Raw genomic sequence first — 13,945 nt, 5'->3', positions numbered from 1 at the left:
GGACTTGCTTTCCAAACCCAAAGGTGCCTGCAGCCATAGACAGTACACCGCTAAATTAGGATGACGTTTCTCAGCAGAAATAGGATGGTTGCTAAAATTGTGTCCTAAGGAGCCAGCGCCTTCTGTTTCTAAGCATGGTTAAGCTGCATGCATCTGACATGGATGCTAGATTATTATTTTTTAAGAGAGAAAAAGGGTATTTAACTGATGTAACTAGAGGAAACTGTATAGAATGTACATATTTTAAATTAGATGTTTTAATTGATCGCACTAGTGCTATTTTTGTAAAGCTTCCTGTTTTTATAGAGCACATGCAAAGTACTGGAATCTCTGCTGAAATATCATACTATTTTTCAGCTTGAAAAAAGCCTTACATTCCAAGTATTCAACAAGCAAGGTTTTAGGTCTTGCTTTTCTAACTGTGGGAGGGTTAGAAAAGCTTTTATTCACAGGGCTCATAGAACATAAAGAGCAAGTTTTGAGCCAGAAGCATTGGATGCTGCTATCCCAGTCCCCAGTCCTTGGGCTGTCACAGTTTTCAGGAGGGTGCGGATGCACTCACTGTGTCTTTCATAATGATACTGCCGTTTCAGTGAAGAAAGAGAATTTTGGGAGCTAGGTCTGCATCCCAGGAGCAATGACCTCCGCAGGGATGAGCTCCCAAGGATCTCAGCAAGGCTTTCCTGACATATGGAAGTACTGTGCAGCAGTTTGTGGTGCCTTGAGCTTCTCTCACTTCTAAATCCTCTTCCGTTTCATTCTGACCCAGCAAAGCCCTTGAGAGCAAACGAACCAGGTGAAGTGATTTCCTGCTACAGCCAGGTACAGAATCCCCGACTCTACTCCAGCTCTAGTGCACTCCCACTTCTGGTGTTTGAAGCTGGGTACACATGATGTTAGCCATATTCTATATCAATCTTAGAGTTTCTTGAGAAATCCTGTTGTTTGATGCACTTCCCTCAAACCAGCTTCCATCCGATTCGGAAAACTTAAGCTGCAGTTAAGCTGAGGTTTGTACATTTGAGACAGTCATTGTGCATGTGCAGACGACACCTTTATGAATATGATTTTCTGGGGAGGGGGGGGAGGGGTTGTAGGCACAGAAAACCAAACAGGTAATGTGCATCAGGTGAAGACACCTCCACCCCATCTCTGGTGTGCCCAGCAACATGCAAATGCAACTCAAAACACATGGGGTTGGGGAAAACAACCTCACTGTGTTTTAAGCCGCTAATGTCTTGGACCAGAAGCTAAAACAAGTCACTTTGTTCTAAATGGTTTACCAAATCTACTGTTGTGGACTACAAAGAACTGCACAACAAGCGTATAAGGAACAGCTATCCCACCCCGACTTTGCATTTTATCTACAGGCTTTTATAAACGTTTTATAAACATGCTTTTGTGTACACTGAGGAGGCTAACCTGTGGCCCTTCTGATGATGTTAGACTACAGCTCCCCTCGCCATTATTGACTATTGGCCATGCTAACTGGAGCTAATGGGAGCTGCAGTCCCACATCATCAGGAGGGGAACAGATTAGCCACTCTGGTGACATAGCAGCTTTGGTATTTTACAATACCTGATTCATCAAACTTCTATACTGATGAATGCTGAATTACATGTTAATTATAGTAGGTGGCCAACTTTGAGGAGTTAATCAGTTTTGGAAATCCATTGCTCAAGATGTTGAGAATGAACTCTAGTTGGATGCTGCATAAAGGTAAAGGGACCCCTGACTATTAGGTCCAGTCGTGGACGACTCTGGGGTTGCAGCACTCATTTCGCTTTATTGGGTGAAGGAGCCAGCTGTCATGTGGCCAGCATGACAAAGCCGCTTCTGGTGAACCAGAGCAGCGCATGGAAACGCTGTTTACCTTCCCGCTATAGCGATACCTATTTATCTACTTGCACTTTGACATGCTTTCGAACTGCTAGGTTGGCAGGAGCAGGGACTGAGCAATGGGAGCTTACCCCGTCGTGGGGATTCGAACCGCCGACCTTCTGATCGGCAAGCCCTAGGCTCAGTTGTTTAACCCACAGTGCCATCCGCATGCTGCCTAGTTAGCAACAAGTATGTCTCAAGTGTACTTGGGATTTTAAGTAACTATGGTTATAATAACAATGAAAATCTTGGAAGCAATTTTTTTTTTGCATATGGGACCACAGTAGCACTGTTAAGGGAACAAATATGCCAATTAAAAATGAAGGGTAAGGAACCATTCGTTATGAAGGAAACTTTGCTTTTGTATTGGAACAGGTGAACCATTGTTTGTATGGCTTGGGCCTTGCATAAAAACAATTAACCCTCCATAATGCCTCCCATTGTGCATACATTAATAAATTCCCCACAACCCCGAAATTGGCAGTACCCTTTAATAGGAGAAGCAGCTTTAGATGTGTTGCAGGGCTATAAGGAAAATGGGCAGGGGAGGACATTAGTCTGTGGAGTTTGTTTGATCATCTAAATAAGCAAAACCAAATCCAGGCACTGAAGATCCAGTTAGAAATGGCAGCTCCTGGGTACCAAATGAGTCATTTGGAGTGCTGCTGCAGCAGCTGGCTTTTGATTGTAGCCTGACTTTGTTCATGCTAAGAGTTCCTAGGGGCAGGTAGAGGCTTCGAGAGAACTGGAATTGGGGTGCCATGGAGGTCTGAAAGAATCTGAAAACACCCAAGTGGCTTTCCTGTGGAAGTTTGATTGGCAGAATAGGCTGGTCCATCTTATAGGGCAGCAGATGTAGGGAATGGAAAGGGGACTCTAGGTACCGTCAGAGCACCAACTTTGTCTGCAGAAGGGCCCCGGTTCAGTCCCTAACCCCTCCATATGAACACAGAAAAGTGCTGCTGCTTGGGGCCACAAAGGCCCTTCCAGCCCAGCATCCTGCTCTCATGGTGATAAACTAGGTGCCTATTATGGGAAGCCCACAAGTGGGACCTGAGCGCAACAGCACTCTTCCCGCCTGCGATTCCCAGCAAGTGGCATTCAGAGGCACACTGCTTCCCACAGTGGAGGGAGAACCATGAACAGCCTTATCATCATGAATAGCCTTATCATCACGAATAGCCTTATCATCAATGAATTTGTTTAATCCTCCTTTAAAGCCATCAAAGTTAGTGACTCTCACTACCTCTTCTGGGAGTGAATTCCATAATTTAACTATGCGCTGTGTAAATAACTTTCAAAATACTTGTTATAGATATCTCAGGTATGCTGGAGGGGGGAACCTACCTGAGATGTTAACCACTACCCATCATAGTAGATCATACCGAGCTAGATGATACTCAATATAAGGCAACTATTCCTGTTCAAATAGGGAGGTTATACTGCACAAATCCAGTGAAAACAAATGTGAATTATGAAACAGTACAGTATCTTGTGACAATGTAACCGCATAGGAAAAGTTATTAGTGGCTGGTGCCTGATGTTCATGAGTGAGAGGCAAGGGGGCATTTTGGGGTTTTCTGCCTCAAGTCAATAGGAATAACTTGTGCTGTAAGTGTGCAGGATTTCCAGTAGGTATTGTGGTTCCTGCCAAGCAACGTTCTTTTCAGTCCTCTCTCTCTCTGTTCCAGCCCATCAGCATCAACGAGAGGACTGTCACTCATATCTGTAGGCGGCAGATTGCACCATACTCGGACAGCATTTTTAGAAGGGAAAAAGAAACTGGAAGCCTATTGTGTTGACAATCAATAGAGGCTACCTCTTGTGGTTTTATGTTTGTTCTGAAACTATCATATAGACATTATTTTACACTGGTGTTCAGCTGTCCTTCCAGAAATATAGGGCAGAATCTACCAGGAGGTTCCCTTCCAAAGTCCCTGTTCAAGTTCATGTCAAGGATTCATGCAAGAGAAATTTCCTTGTGGACTCTGCCCATAAACTGATTCACTCAAGCCATTTGTGAGTGGGGAGGTGAGGAATCAAATAATTTTGGCAGCTACCTCCAGATATGCTTAATCTGTAAAAGACTAGTCATTCTGAAATAAAATTATATTGGCTAAATATCATCCAACTTTGGAGTCTCTTTATGCAGTTCCAACACCCTCTTTCTCAGGAGTAGAGGCACCCAGTGGACAGTGGTAGCCCAAACAGTAGGATCTTGAACATTGTTAAGGGTGGCAGAGTGGAAGACCGTTCAATGGGAACCATGGAAATGGGTCAACAGGAATAGGCCTAATGGATGAATAACATTCCCTCCATCTCTTCACAATGAGAGAATGGAAGCATCCTGTGGGTTCCTGCGCTTTCTCCTTACCTCTTTATGAGATTAACAAAAATGGTGGTAACCTGTTACTGTATATTCCTGCGTATAAGACTACTTTTTAACCCAGGAAAATATTCTCAAAAGTTGGGGGTCGTCTTATACGCTGGGTCGTATCTCTTATACAAAGAGTATGTCCCAAACTATATTTTAACTGGAAAAGTTGGGGTTGTCTTATACGCCCAGTCGTTTTATATGCCGGAATATACGGTAATCCAGTAGCAAACTAGCTACAAGCCACTTTTTCAAAAACTTGTTTAAAAACAGGCATGGTTAGCAGTGAGCTGTCGTAACACTACATCAAAGCAGTGCTTTTCTTCTAGAAAAAAACGGTGCTGGTACTCACCATGAAGTTGTTACAGTAAATGCCACACTTTTAACTAGTGCTTTCCTTCTAGAAAAAAAAATGTGCCAGTACAGCATACCCCTAAGTACCCCCAGAAAATAGCACTGCATAAAATAGTATGTCCTGTGTCAAAGGAGAAATTTAGTACAGTACAGTACAGTCAAACCTCGGTTTTTGAACGTCTTGGATGCCAAATAATTTGGAAAGCGAACGCCGAAAACCCGGAAGTGAATGCTTCCGTTTTTGAATGACTTCTGAGGCACATTTTTCATTTCCCCCCCATTGACTTTGCAGCCAACCCTTTGATCCTGTTTCGAATGTTTCGGAAGTCAAACAGACTTCTGGGATGGATTACGTTTGAAAACCGAAGTTCCACTGTAGTAGTTAAAATGTGACGAAAGTGGAGAGGGGGATTGATGAGGCCTTTCAAAATGAGACCCACTTAATGGACCATCTTTTTTCATGTGATGGTTGGTTCCTTTTTTCTCCCATTTGGCATACCTGTGCATGCAGACTGGTAGGAGGTAACATGGCAACTGAGACAATTGTGCGACTTCAGCAGTTGGCTGGCAAGCAAAAAAAAGGAATATAAAACAATACAATGCAAAACATTGTTTCCAACTACCGTGTTTCCCCCTTTTTAAGACACCATCATATAACTTTTTTTACTCAAAAAAACAGACGGTGTCTTATTTTCAGGGGATGTCTTGTACCTTAAGGCCTCCTCGGAAGGGCCAGGCCACTGGCTCGGGGTGCTGCTGGGCGCTCTGCACGGCACCGAGGCGGCAGGCTGCTGGCTCGGCGCTCCGCCCAGCGCTGCTGGGCGCTCCGGGCGCTCGGCGCTGCAGACCGCCGGTTCCGGCGGCGGGGGGCAGGCCTCGGGCAGCTCTCCCCCCAAAAGAAGAGGCCAGGCGCTGCACAGCCCTCCGAGCGCTCGGCGCTTCGGAGCGCTCCGCTCTGCAGCCGCCGGCCTCGGGCAGCCAAACAAAAAGAGAAGAGGCCAGGCACTGCAGGGCGCTCCGAGCGCTCGGCGCTTCGGAGTGCTCCGCTCTGCAGCCGCCGGTTCCGGCGGCGGGGCGGCAGGCCTCGGGCAGCTCCTCCCCCCCCCAAAAGAAGAGGCCAGGCACTGCAGGGCGCTCTGAGCGCTCGGCGCTTCGGAGCGCTCCGCTCTGCAGCCGCCGGTTACAGCGGCGGGGCGGCAGGCCTCAGGCAGCTCCCCCCCCCCCCGCAAAAGAAGAAGCCAGGCGCTGCAGGGCGCTCCGAGCGCTCGCTGCTTCGGAGCGCTCCGCTCTGCAGCCGCCGGTTCCGGTGGCAGGGCGGCAGGCCTCGGGCAGCCCAAAAAAAAGAAAAGAAAAGAAGAGGCCAGGCGCTGCAGGGCGCTCCATGCGTTCACTGCAGCAACAGCAGCCGGTTCCAGGCCCCTCTGGCTGGCTGGGGCGCTCGGCGGTCTCGCATGAAGGTATGTCTTACAGTGGTACCTCGGTTTATGAACACAATTGGTTCCGGAAGTCTGTTCATAAACTGAAGCGTTCATAAACTGAAGTGAACTTTCCCATTGAAAGTAATGGAAAGTGGATTAATCCGTTCCAGACGGTCCGCGGAGTAACCGTTCATAAACTGAAGCGAACTTTTCCATTGAAAGTAATGGAAAGTGGATTAATCCATTCCAGACGGGTCCGTGAAGTACTTAAACTGAAGCGTTCATAAACTGAAACATGGGTGTAATTGGATCCGGAAGTCTGTTCATAAACTGAAGCGTTCATAAACTGAAGCAAACTTTCCCATTAAAAGTAATGGAAAGTGAATTAATCCGTTCCAGATGGGTCCGCGGCGTTCATAAACTGAAAATTCATAAACCGAGGTGTTCATAAACCGAGGTTCCACTGTATTTTCGGGGGGTGTCTTAGATTTCACTAATGCTAAAAAATGCTGCCATGGCTTACTTTCTGACTACGTCTTAAAAAAGGGGAAACACGGTAAGTCAGCCTCAAAATATACCTACTGTATTGAAGTCAACTAGTTTAAAACAGTCACGTCCATCGATTCCAGTCAGTCTACTCTGGGTATGACCCACTATGAAACATATCACTGAGTATAAAGTAAGTGATTTTATTTTAATACTTGACTTCTGAAACAACAATGACATATTAGCTCCACCCAAGGCATGATGGAGGCAGGGGCATAGCAAGGGGGGCGATGGGGGTGGGGCGCCCCAGGTTCCAGCCTGGGGGGGTGACAGTCGGCGTGCCCCTCCCCACCCCCCTCGCCTCCGGCCATGTGCGCCACACAGACATACACGGTCTTTATGGGCTGGTGCTGGCGTGCGGTGACCGCATGGCACCCCTTTATGGGCCACTGTGTGCGAGCGGCACCCTGCACGGACTGCACATGTGCAGCATCCTGCGCATGGGCACTCCATACGGGGTGGTGCACATGCGCAGTCGGTATGGGCTGCTGCTGCCGCTATCATGCGGGTAGTGCCCCCCCCATGACTCCAAAGCCGAGCCTTGAGCCTCCTGGTAAACAGCCTGTTTGGTGCGGTGGGCAGCTGCCGCCGCCGCCCACCACACTGAGCGGGCTCGTGAGGCTGGAGGCTCGGCTTTGTAGTCATGGGGGGGCACGCTACCCCTCTACGTAGAGCGCATGCATGACGTGGTTACATAATGACGCATGCGTAGTGATGCTACACATGCACGCTACAAGCGACGCCCCGCAATTTGCCGCCTCGAGTGAAGCCGCTGGATGGAGGGCAGCAACGGCTGGGAAAAGATAGATAAAACATTTTGCAAGGACACGAAGGAACACCATCGCCAGAATAATTGTCACACACAGGAGGAATAAAGATAGTTTGAATGTTTCACCTATAGATTTATAAATCATTTAAGGTGTCAAGACGAATGGATGTCGTTAACATTGCAGTTGTCGTATAAGGGATTGTTATTTTGACTGGAATGTAATTGAGATGAATAAGATTTTGGAATGCAGAAACAAAGTAAATAATAAAACCATCAATGCTAGCACGCAGGCCACCTAAATTATGTAATTTGGCATTTAAATGATTGGGATTAGTAATTGTATTATAATTTGGCATTGTTATGATGAGGATATTATTGAATTACTGTAATTGAAAACTAATAAAAATTACTGTTAAAAGAAATAAGGATACTTGAAATGAGGATAAGCTACAGGGAGGCTCAGGTGTTGAAGGCTTCCATCTTCATGGGACATACAACTTATGTGGTAATATAACCATGGTTAAGTCAAACCATGGTATGCAACCTCACTTGAAATCAGTTTCACAGCCTGATTTGTGGCCATTCCTAAAAATGACACATGGGCTTTCACACATAACACTAAGCCATACCATGATTTAGCACAAATGTGTGGTCTCCGGGAAATAAGATTGTGTACTTTGCTGCTCCTTTGTTAGTTAAGTCATGATTTAACATTGTTATGTCTGAACCTGGACTCAGAGTTTTTTTGTGTTTTTTTAAGCCAACAGTGGCTAGAAGGATGGATCCGTGTTGTATGAATAGTAGGCTGATGCTAGACCTCTTGGTCATTTCAATTAACACATTTCAATTTAACCATGGGAAGATAGAGCTTCCTGTCTGCTTTGGAAGGTCAGTCTCAAACTCTGAAAGCTTTAGTCTGAAAATTATCTGGATCTTAGCATCTCTCCGACATACTTAAATCGGAAAATCTTGTTAGGCTGGTTATGTGATTGCTTTTGGTCTGACCGTTTAACTTGGTATGTGAATCAGATCTATGTGAAATAGCCTATTTCTGTGGAAATTAGAGGAGTACATTTCTGTTGATTTACAGTGGAACCTCGGCTTATGAACACCTCGGTTTACGAATTTTCGGTTTACGAATGCCGCGGACCCATCTGGAATGGATTAATTCACTTTCCATTACTTTCAATGGGAAAATTCACTTCAGTTTATGAATGCTTCAGTTTATGAACAGACTTCCGGAACCAATTACACCCATGCTTCGGGTTAAGTACGCTTCAGGTTGAGTACTCCGCGGACCCGTCTGGAACGGATTAATCCACTTTCCATTACTTTCAATGGGAAAGTCCGCTTCAGTTTATGTACTCCGCGGACCATCTGGAACAGATTAATCCACTTTCCATTACTTTCAATGGGAAAGTTCGCTTCAGTTTATGAACGCTTCAGTTTATGAACAGACTTCCGGAACCAATTGTGTTCATAAACCGAGGTACCACTGTACTACTAAAGAGCTCATATGCAAGAGAATATTGGTTGTTACTGAACTGTAGAACAGAACGGATGGTGCTTGAAAATACTAGGAAGAGCTACTCAGGACATAACTAAGAAATCTGGGTGTGTTTCCATGTCTTCTCCAGAGTAGGACCTCTCATTAAATGATGGGTGCTGCTACGTACTACAAAACCTATCACAAAATGATCCCTCCTATTGGAATAATTGTAAGTCACTTGGTCACCAGATCTCTAGTTCTTCCTTCTGAGCATATTCTCCATGCTGATATTCAGTCGATAGAAACAAATTTTTAATAGGACAATGTAGTGAAGCACACGTAGTCAGGGAGTTGTTGCAGGTGAGCTGTGCGAAAGCAAGCTGAATGGCAAGCTTGGCAGAGCCCTTTTTATTAGCACAAATGCACACGTGTAGGAACAGTCTGACCTTTAGTGCTTTTACATCATGAGCTGACACATATGTTTCCTCTGATATTTGCGGGACCTGCTCCACCACGTCATGTTCCTACCAAGTGGGAAGTGAGCCATGCCTCTCCAAAGGGAGGCAAAGGTAACAGACAGAACACGGTAGACTACTGGGAAAGCCAAAGGTGAGACTGAGAAGAAGAGGAGGAGTTTGGATTTGATATCCCGCTTTATCACTACCCAAAGGAGTCTCAAAGCAGCTAACAATCTCCTTTCCCCTCCTCCCCCACAACAGACACCCTGTGAGGTGAGTGAGGCTGAGAGACTTCAGAGAAGTGTGACTAGCCCAAGGTCACCCAGCAGCTGCATGTGGAGGAGCGGAGACGCGGACCCGGTTCCCCCAGATTACAAGTCTACCGCTCTTAACCACTACACCACACTGGCACTGACCGAGGGCATAATATTCAGACAGCTGCGGCTTGCTTGTGGGCAGTGGTTTGTCTCACACCCCGAAGGTCAAGCCTTGGCTTATCTGCATGGGCGGTGTTGTGCCTCACGCCCGGTGGTCATTTCCACAGGACAAGGAAGTGCATACATTTCTCTTGCACTCTTACATTGTTAAAATTCAAGGTCACCCAATTAAGTTAATAGTCAATAGGTCCTAAACAAAAGTGAACCACCCTGTGATCTTCGGAAGAAGGGCAGTATTGGTTGGCATCCGTCTGTCTCAAGAGTGCGCCTCCAGGGATGAGGTCAAAGCACTCCCACTGCACAAGCCTGGGAAGTGTGTACGGAGGTCCTGGGCTGCCAGATGACAAGACCCCCACTCTCAGCCTTGCTGATGTGATCCAAGGGAAAACAGAGCAATGTTTGGCACCAGCTTGACTGCAGGTGTTGCCAGAAGGAAACATACAATGTGCCATCCAACCATCTTAGGGACTCCGTTCCAATTTGTGTAGAATTTACTCCTTAGCCTTTTCTTATCCTGAAGATATCTTACAAGGGAGCAGAGGTTTCAGATCAGTTTTTTCATTCCCCTAGATGGGCTACCTTCCCACATTGACGAGCCCAATCTGCCCCTCACTTTCCTCTACAGCACATGCAGAAACGGCCTTTCTGACTGTTAGAACCACCTTTGTCTCATTCACTCAATCCGCTGGAGCCTGTCTTAGCATCATAGCTGCCAAGTTCTCCCTTTTTTAAAAGGGAAATTCCCTTATGCTGAATAGGCTTCCTCGCGAGAAAAGGGAAAACTTGGCAGCTATGCTTAGCATGCACGGGAAGTCCCTAACGCACCAAGGGTTTGAGATCCATTGGCTACTCTCACCTGATTTAGCTGGCCAGTCAAAGCAATTTCCCAGGGTGTGGCCGCTGTCACATGCTGACAGCTTCTAGAAGCCACAGGTGAGAGCTGAGTGCAGGTTGGGGACCAAAGATGGGCAAACTATCCCAGAAGGAGCACATGTCCCCACCAGAAGTACTACCCCTCCCCTAAGGCCTCATATACTCCTAAGGGCAGTATACAAATTAAATAAGTTACCCACATGCTGTGCAATTAGCTAACAGAATTCACTGCCAAAGGATGTGATGATGCCCTCTAGCTCAAATAGATTTTAAAAGGATTAATGGGAGTCAAATTCATGGGAGGATTTATATAAAATTATTTGTTGCTTGGAGTTCACAACCAGGTAGAGTGGGCAGCAGGGCAGAGTTTTACCCCTACAGCAAACATTTGTACAGATCTGGCACTGTTCATGTGCACAGGTACATACCCAGAACAGAAAAAGGAAGTGGAGGGTGTGGAAGAAGTGTTTGTGGGGTTGAAATTCAAAGAAACCTACAAATTCATTTCATAAAGTCCCATCCACTACTGTGGACAGAAGCGGCAGAGCAAATATGAATATCAATGACTTGAAGTAAACATAAATGTGTGAAAGCTCATTTGTCATGTGTACACAAAGAAAACCTGGATCAGTGTCACACACTCCAACCAGGAAGCACCTTTAGTGTTATTGATATGAGCGTGTATACTGGTAAGTTCTGAAAGTGCCCATTTGAAGCAAATTTGAAAGTTTCAGATTAAGAGAGACAGTAGTAGTAATATTTTTGTCCACAATTATTAATTTTTGTCCAATTAAAAGTATTATTAATAATAAATATTTTAATCCACAATCTATCCCCTTCAACTGTTTATATAATCTGCAACTAAGCACTAAAGTGGTTTGATATTGACTGTGTCTCATACAATATATACTCTGATCTGCCCTACAGAACCATCAAAGTTCAGATCTCTTATGCTTCTGCAATTTTCTCTCATTCCTCAACAGTAATTGGTCATCACATCTGGATGTGATAGAATAGGGAATCATAGCCTAAATGATTGACATCCGTTTCATTTGTTGTACACACTGTTAAATGTGATACAGGGTGTGTAATGTTCTGTTCTTTCATCTGGCTTAATTACTCAATGTATATTGTAAGCGTGAATCTTAACCCTCATGCAGCAATGCTGCTATTCCTGTACTGCACATTGTTAAATGACACGTGCATATGTTTAAGCAATCTGCCTCTGCGTATTGTGAAGTTTCTTTGAGTAAATGTTGGATTTGTGCCAGAACAGAGTTGAGGAAGAAGACATTTCTAACCCCTATAAAAAGCAGTGTGTGGAACATCAAGAAGAGAAAAAAATTGATCAGGTAACACTAGGACGAAATTTATAATTAGACTACAAAGTCACAATGAGCAACATACAGAAGGAATCAGGGTTGCTTGTCTATTTACTTTATTGGCAAAGATTGGAGAAGAATGATAAGACCCCTAGAAACACAAAGCTTTTCTTGCATTTTTCACAGAGCTTCATTCAGAGCAATTTGGCTGCAGAAAATATTAGACTGGAAATCAAAAGACTGTGTGTGCACACCAAAGGAAGGATCTTGTTGCTTGTCTCATTTTGAGTATTCTGATTGGATTTATGATCTTTGGTCTTTTCCATTTTTCTGATACCAAGAAGCCCTTTCAGTTGAGGCTGGGGTCCTCAACATGGCATCTACAGGCACACATATATCTGTTACCTTTTCTGGTGCACAGCCATTCCTCCCCACCCCCATTCCCTGGAAAATGATTTCCTCTCTGGTTCCTACTACTTAACCAATTCCTGATCAACAAGAGGACTTCTTATCCCATGACTGCTAATTTTACTCAAGGTTATTCAGAGGTCTTTGGTCAGGTACTTTGTCAAAAGCACTTTGAAAGTCCAGGTAATGTTAATGAAATCACCTCAATGTGCTCATTGACACTTTCAAATAACTCTAAAAGGTTAGTGAGCCACAATTTGCCCAAAATCTGTTTTATTGCCCTCCCTTTCTACTCCGGCCAGGAGCCATAGGGCTTTGGATGTAGAGGTAGCTTATCTTGCCCCACTGCTGCTGAACTGCAGCTTTATTAAAGACTTTATACACCCCTTTATGCCCCCCTTATTTGAGGCTCTGAAACCAATTTTAAATCCTCCTTAAAATCTAGTAGAGGAGCAACGTTTACATGAGTTCCCTTAAGGCATTCAGCCTGGCCAGGCAAGGGCAAAAATGTGCAGAGAATAAGGGTGGGAATATGTTGACCATGTACTGTATTCCTGTTGGCTACAACAGCAATGATTAAAAATAATAGTTAATTCATGAATATTTGGGAGAAGTTATTTAAATTGCTGTTTGTGAACGTTATGTTTTCACAGACCTTTTAACCTATTACGTAGCTTTTACAACAACAACAACAACAACAACAACAACAACACAAATCTGCTGCCTGATTAATGGACAAGCAACTTTTTGAGCCGATTAAAACTTCCCAGCTGCGTCGCGTCACAAAACTCATGTTTTTCTGGAATTTCACTGAGGAATCCCACTCCTGTCCCCCCCCCCCCCAAGAGCTCTACGTTTGTCATGGAGCGCGAGGCTCCGTTTTAAGAAGAATGAAAAGTTGAAAAACCGATTTATCGAATCGAACCTAACTGCCGACTTATCACCTCCCCCCCCTCCCCGTGTCAGCAGGAGGCTTGAGGCGCCTCCGCTTCGCAGGAAGGATTTCCTTCGGAAGCCGCTCTGAGGCGCCGTCGACTCGCCTCTCCTTGCCTCGGGGGCCCTTCGGCCGCCTGAGCGAGCTCACCTCCTCTCTCTCCTCCGCCTGTCCGTCCGAGCAGGCGGACTGGAGGCGGGGAAGAGGTTGGCCGGGCCGGGCGGCTGCCCGCCACGCCCGCCGGGTCAGGAGGAGGCTGTAAGTGGCCCGTGGCCATTGCGGGAGGGAGGCGGCGCGGGGCGTATGCGGCGGAGAGAGGAGCGAGGCACAACTCCGCGCCGAGCGGGACGCGTCGAAGGCGGCCGAGATGTTGCGCTACAGCTCGGGCTTGACCCTCACCACTACCACGCCGAAGAAGCCCGACGGCCAGGGCGGCCCTGCTCAGAGAAAGGTGAGCGGCTTCGCTTGGGGGCAGCCGTGGGGCGGGGGCGGGGCAACCCGGGCGTTCAGGGCAACGAAACAGCGCACGGCGATAAAGGGAGCGCCCCTCGGGCGCAGAGAGTGAGACCTCAAAGCGGCGGCCCCGAGCGGGTCTCTGCTAGGTGCTTGAGGCAGAGGCACAACTTACCTCAGGAACAGGAGGCGCATGCGCGAAGCGAGTTCCCTCAGGGGCAAAAAAAG

The 13,945-nt window shown here is 46.2% G+C and overlaps 1 protein-coding gene across 2 annotated transcripts in view; it reads left to right on the top strand.

Moving 5' to 3' along the window:
• The first annotated feature begins 12,022 nt into the window (after nucleotides 1-12,022).
• Nucleotides 12,023-13,945, top strand: part of MYZAP (myocardial zonula adherens protein) — a 51,632-nt gene continuing 49,709 nt past the window's right edge. For both annotated transcript variants that reach the window (XM_088657088.1, XM_060282783.2), the window contains exon 1: nucleotides 12,023-13,715. In XM_088657088.1, the coding sequence (XP_088513214.1) occupies nucleotides 13,632-13,715 (84 nt within the window). In that variant the 5' untranslated portion in view covers nucleotides 12,023-13,631. The remainder of the gene's footprint in view (nucleotides 13,716-13,945) is intronic.

The sequence above is a fragment of the Zootoca vivipara genome, chromosome 13, assembly GCF_965207765.1.
Source record: "Zootoca vivipara chromosome 13, rZooViv2.hap1.1, whole genome shotgun sequence".
Classification (NCBI taxonomy): domain Eukaryota; kingdom Metazoa; phylum Chordata; class Lepidosauria; order Squamata; family Lacertidae; genus Zootoca; species Zootoca vivipara.
This window is presented reverse-complemented; position numbering and strand designations above follow the sequence as displayed.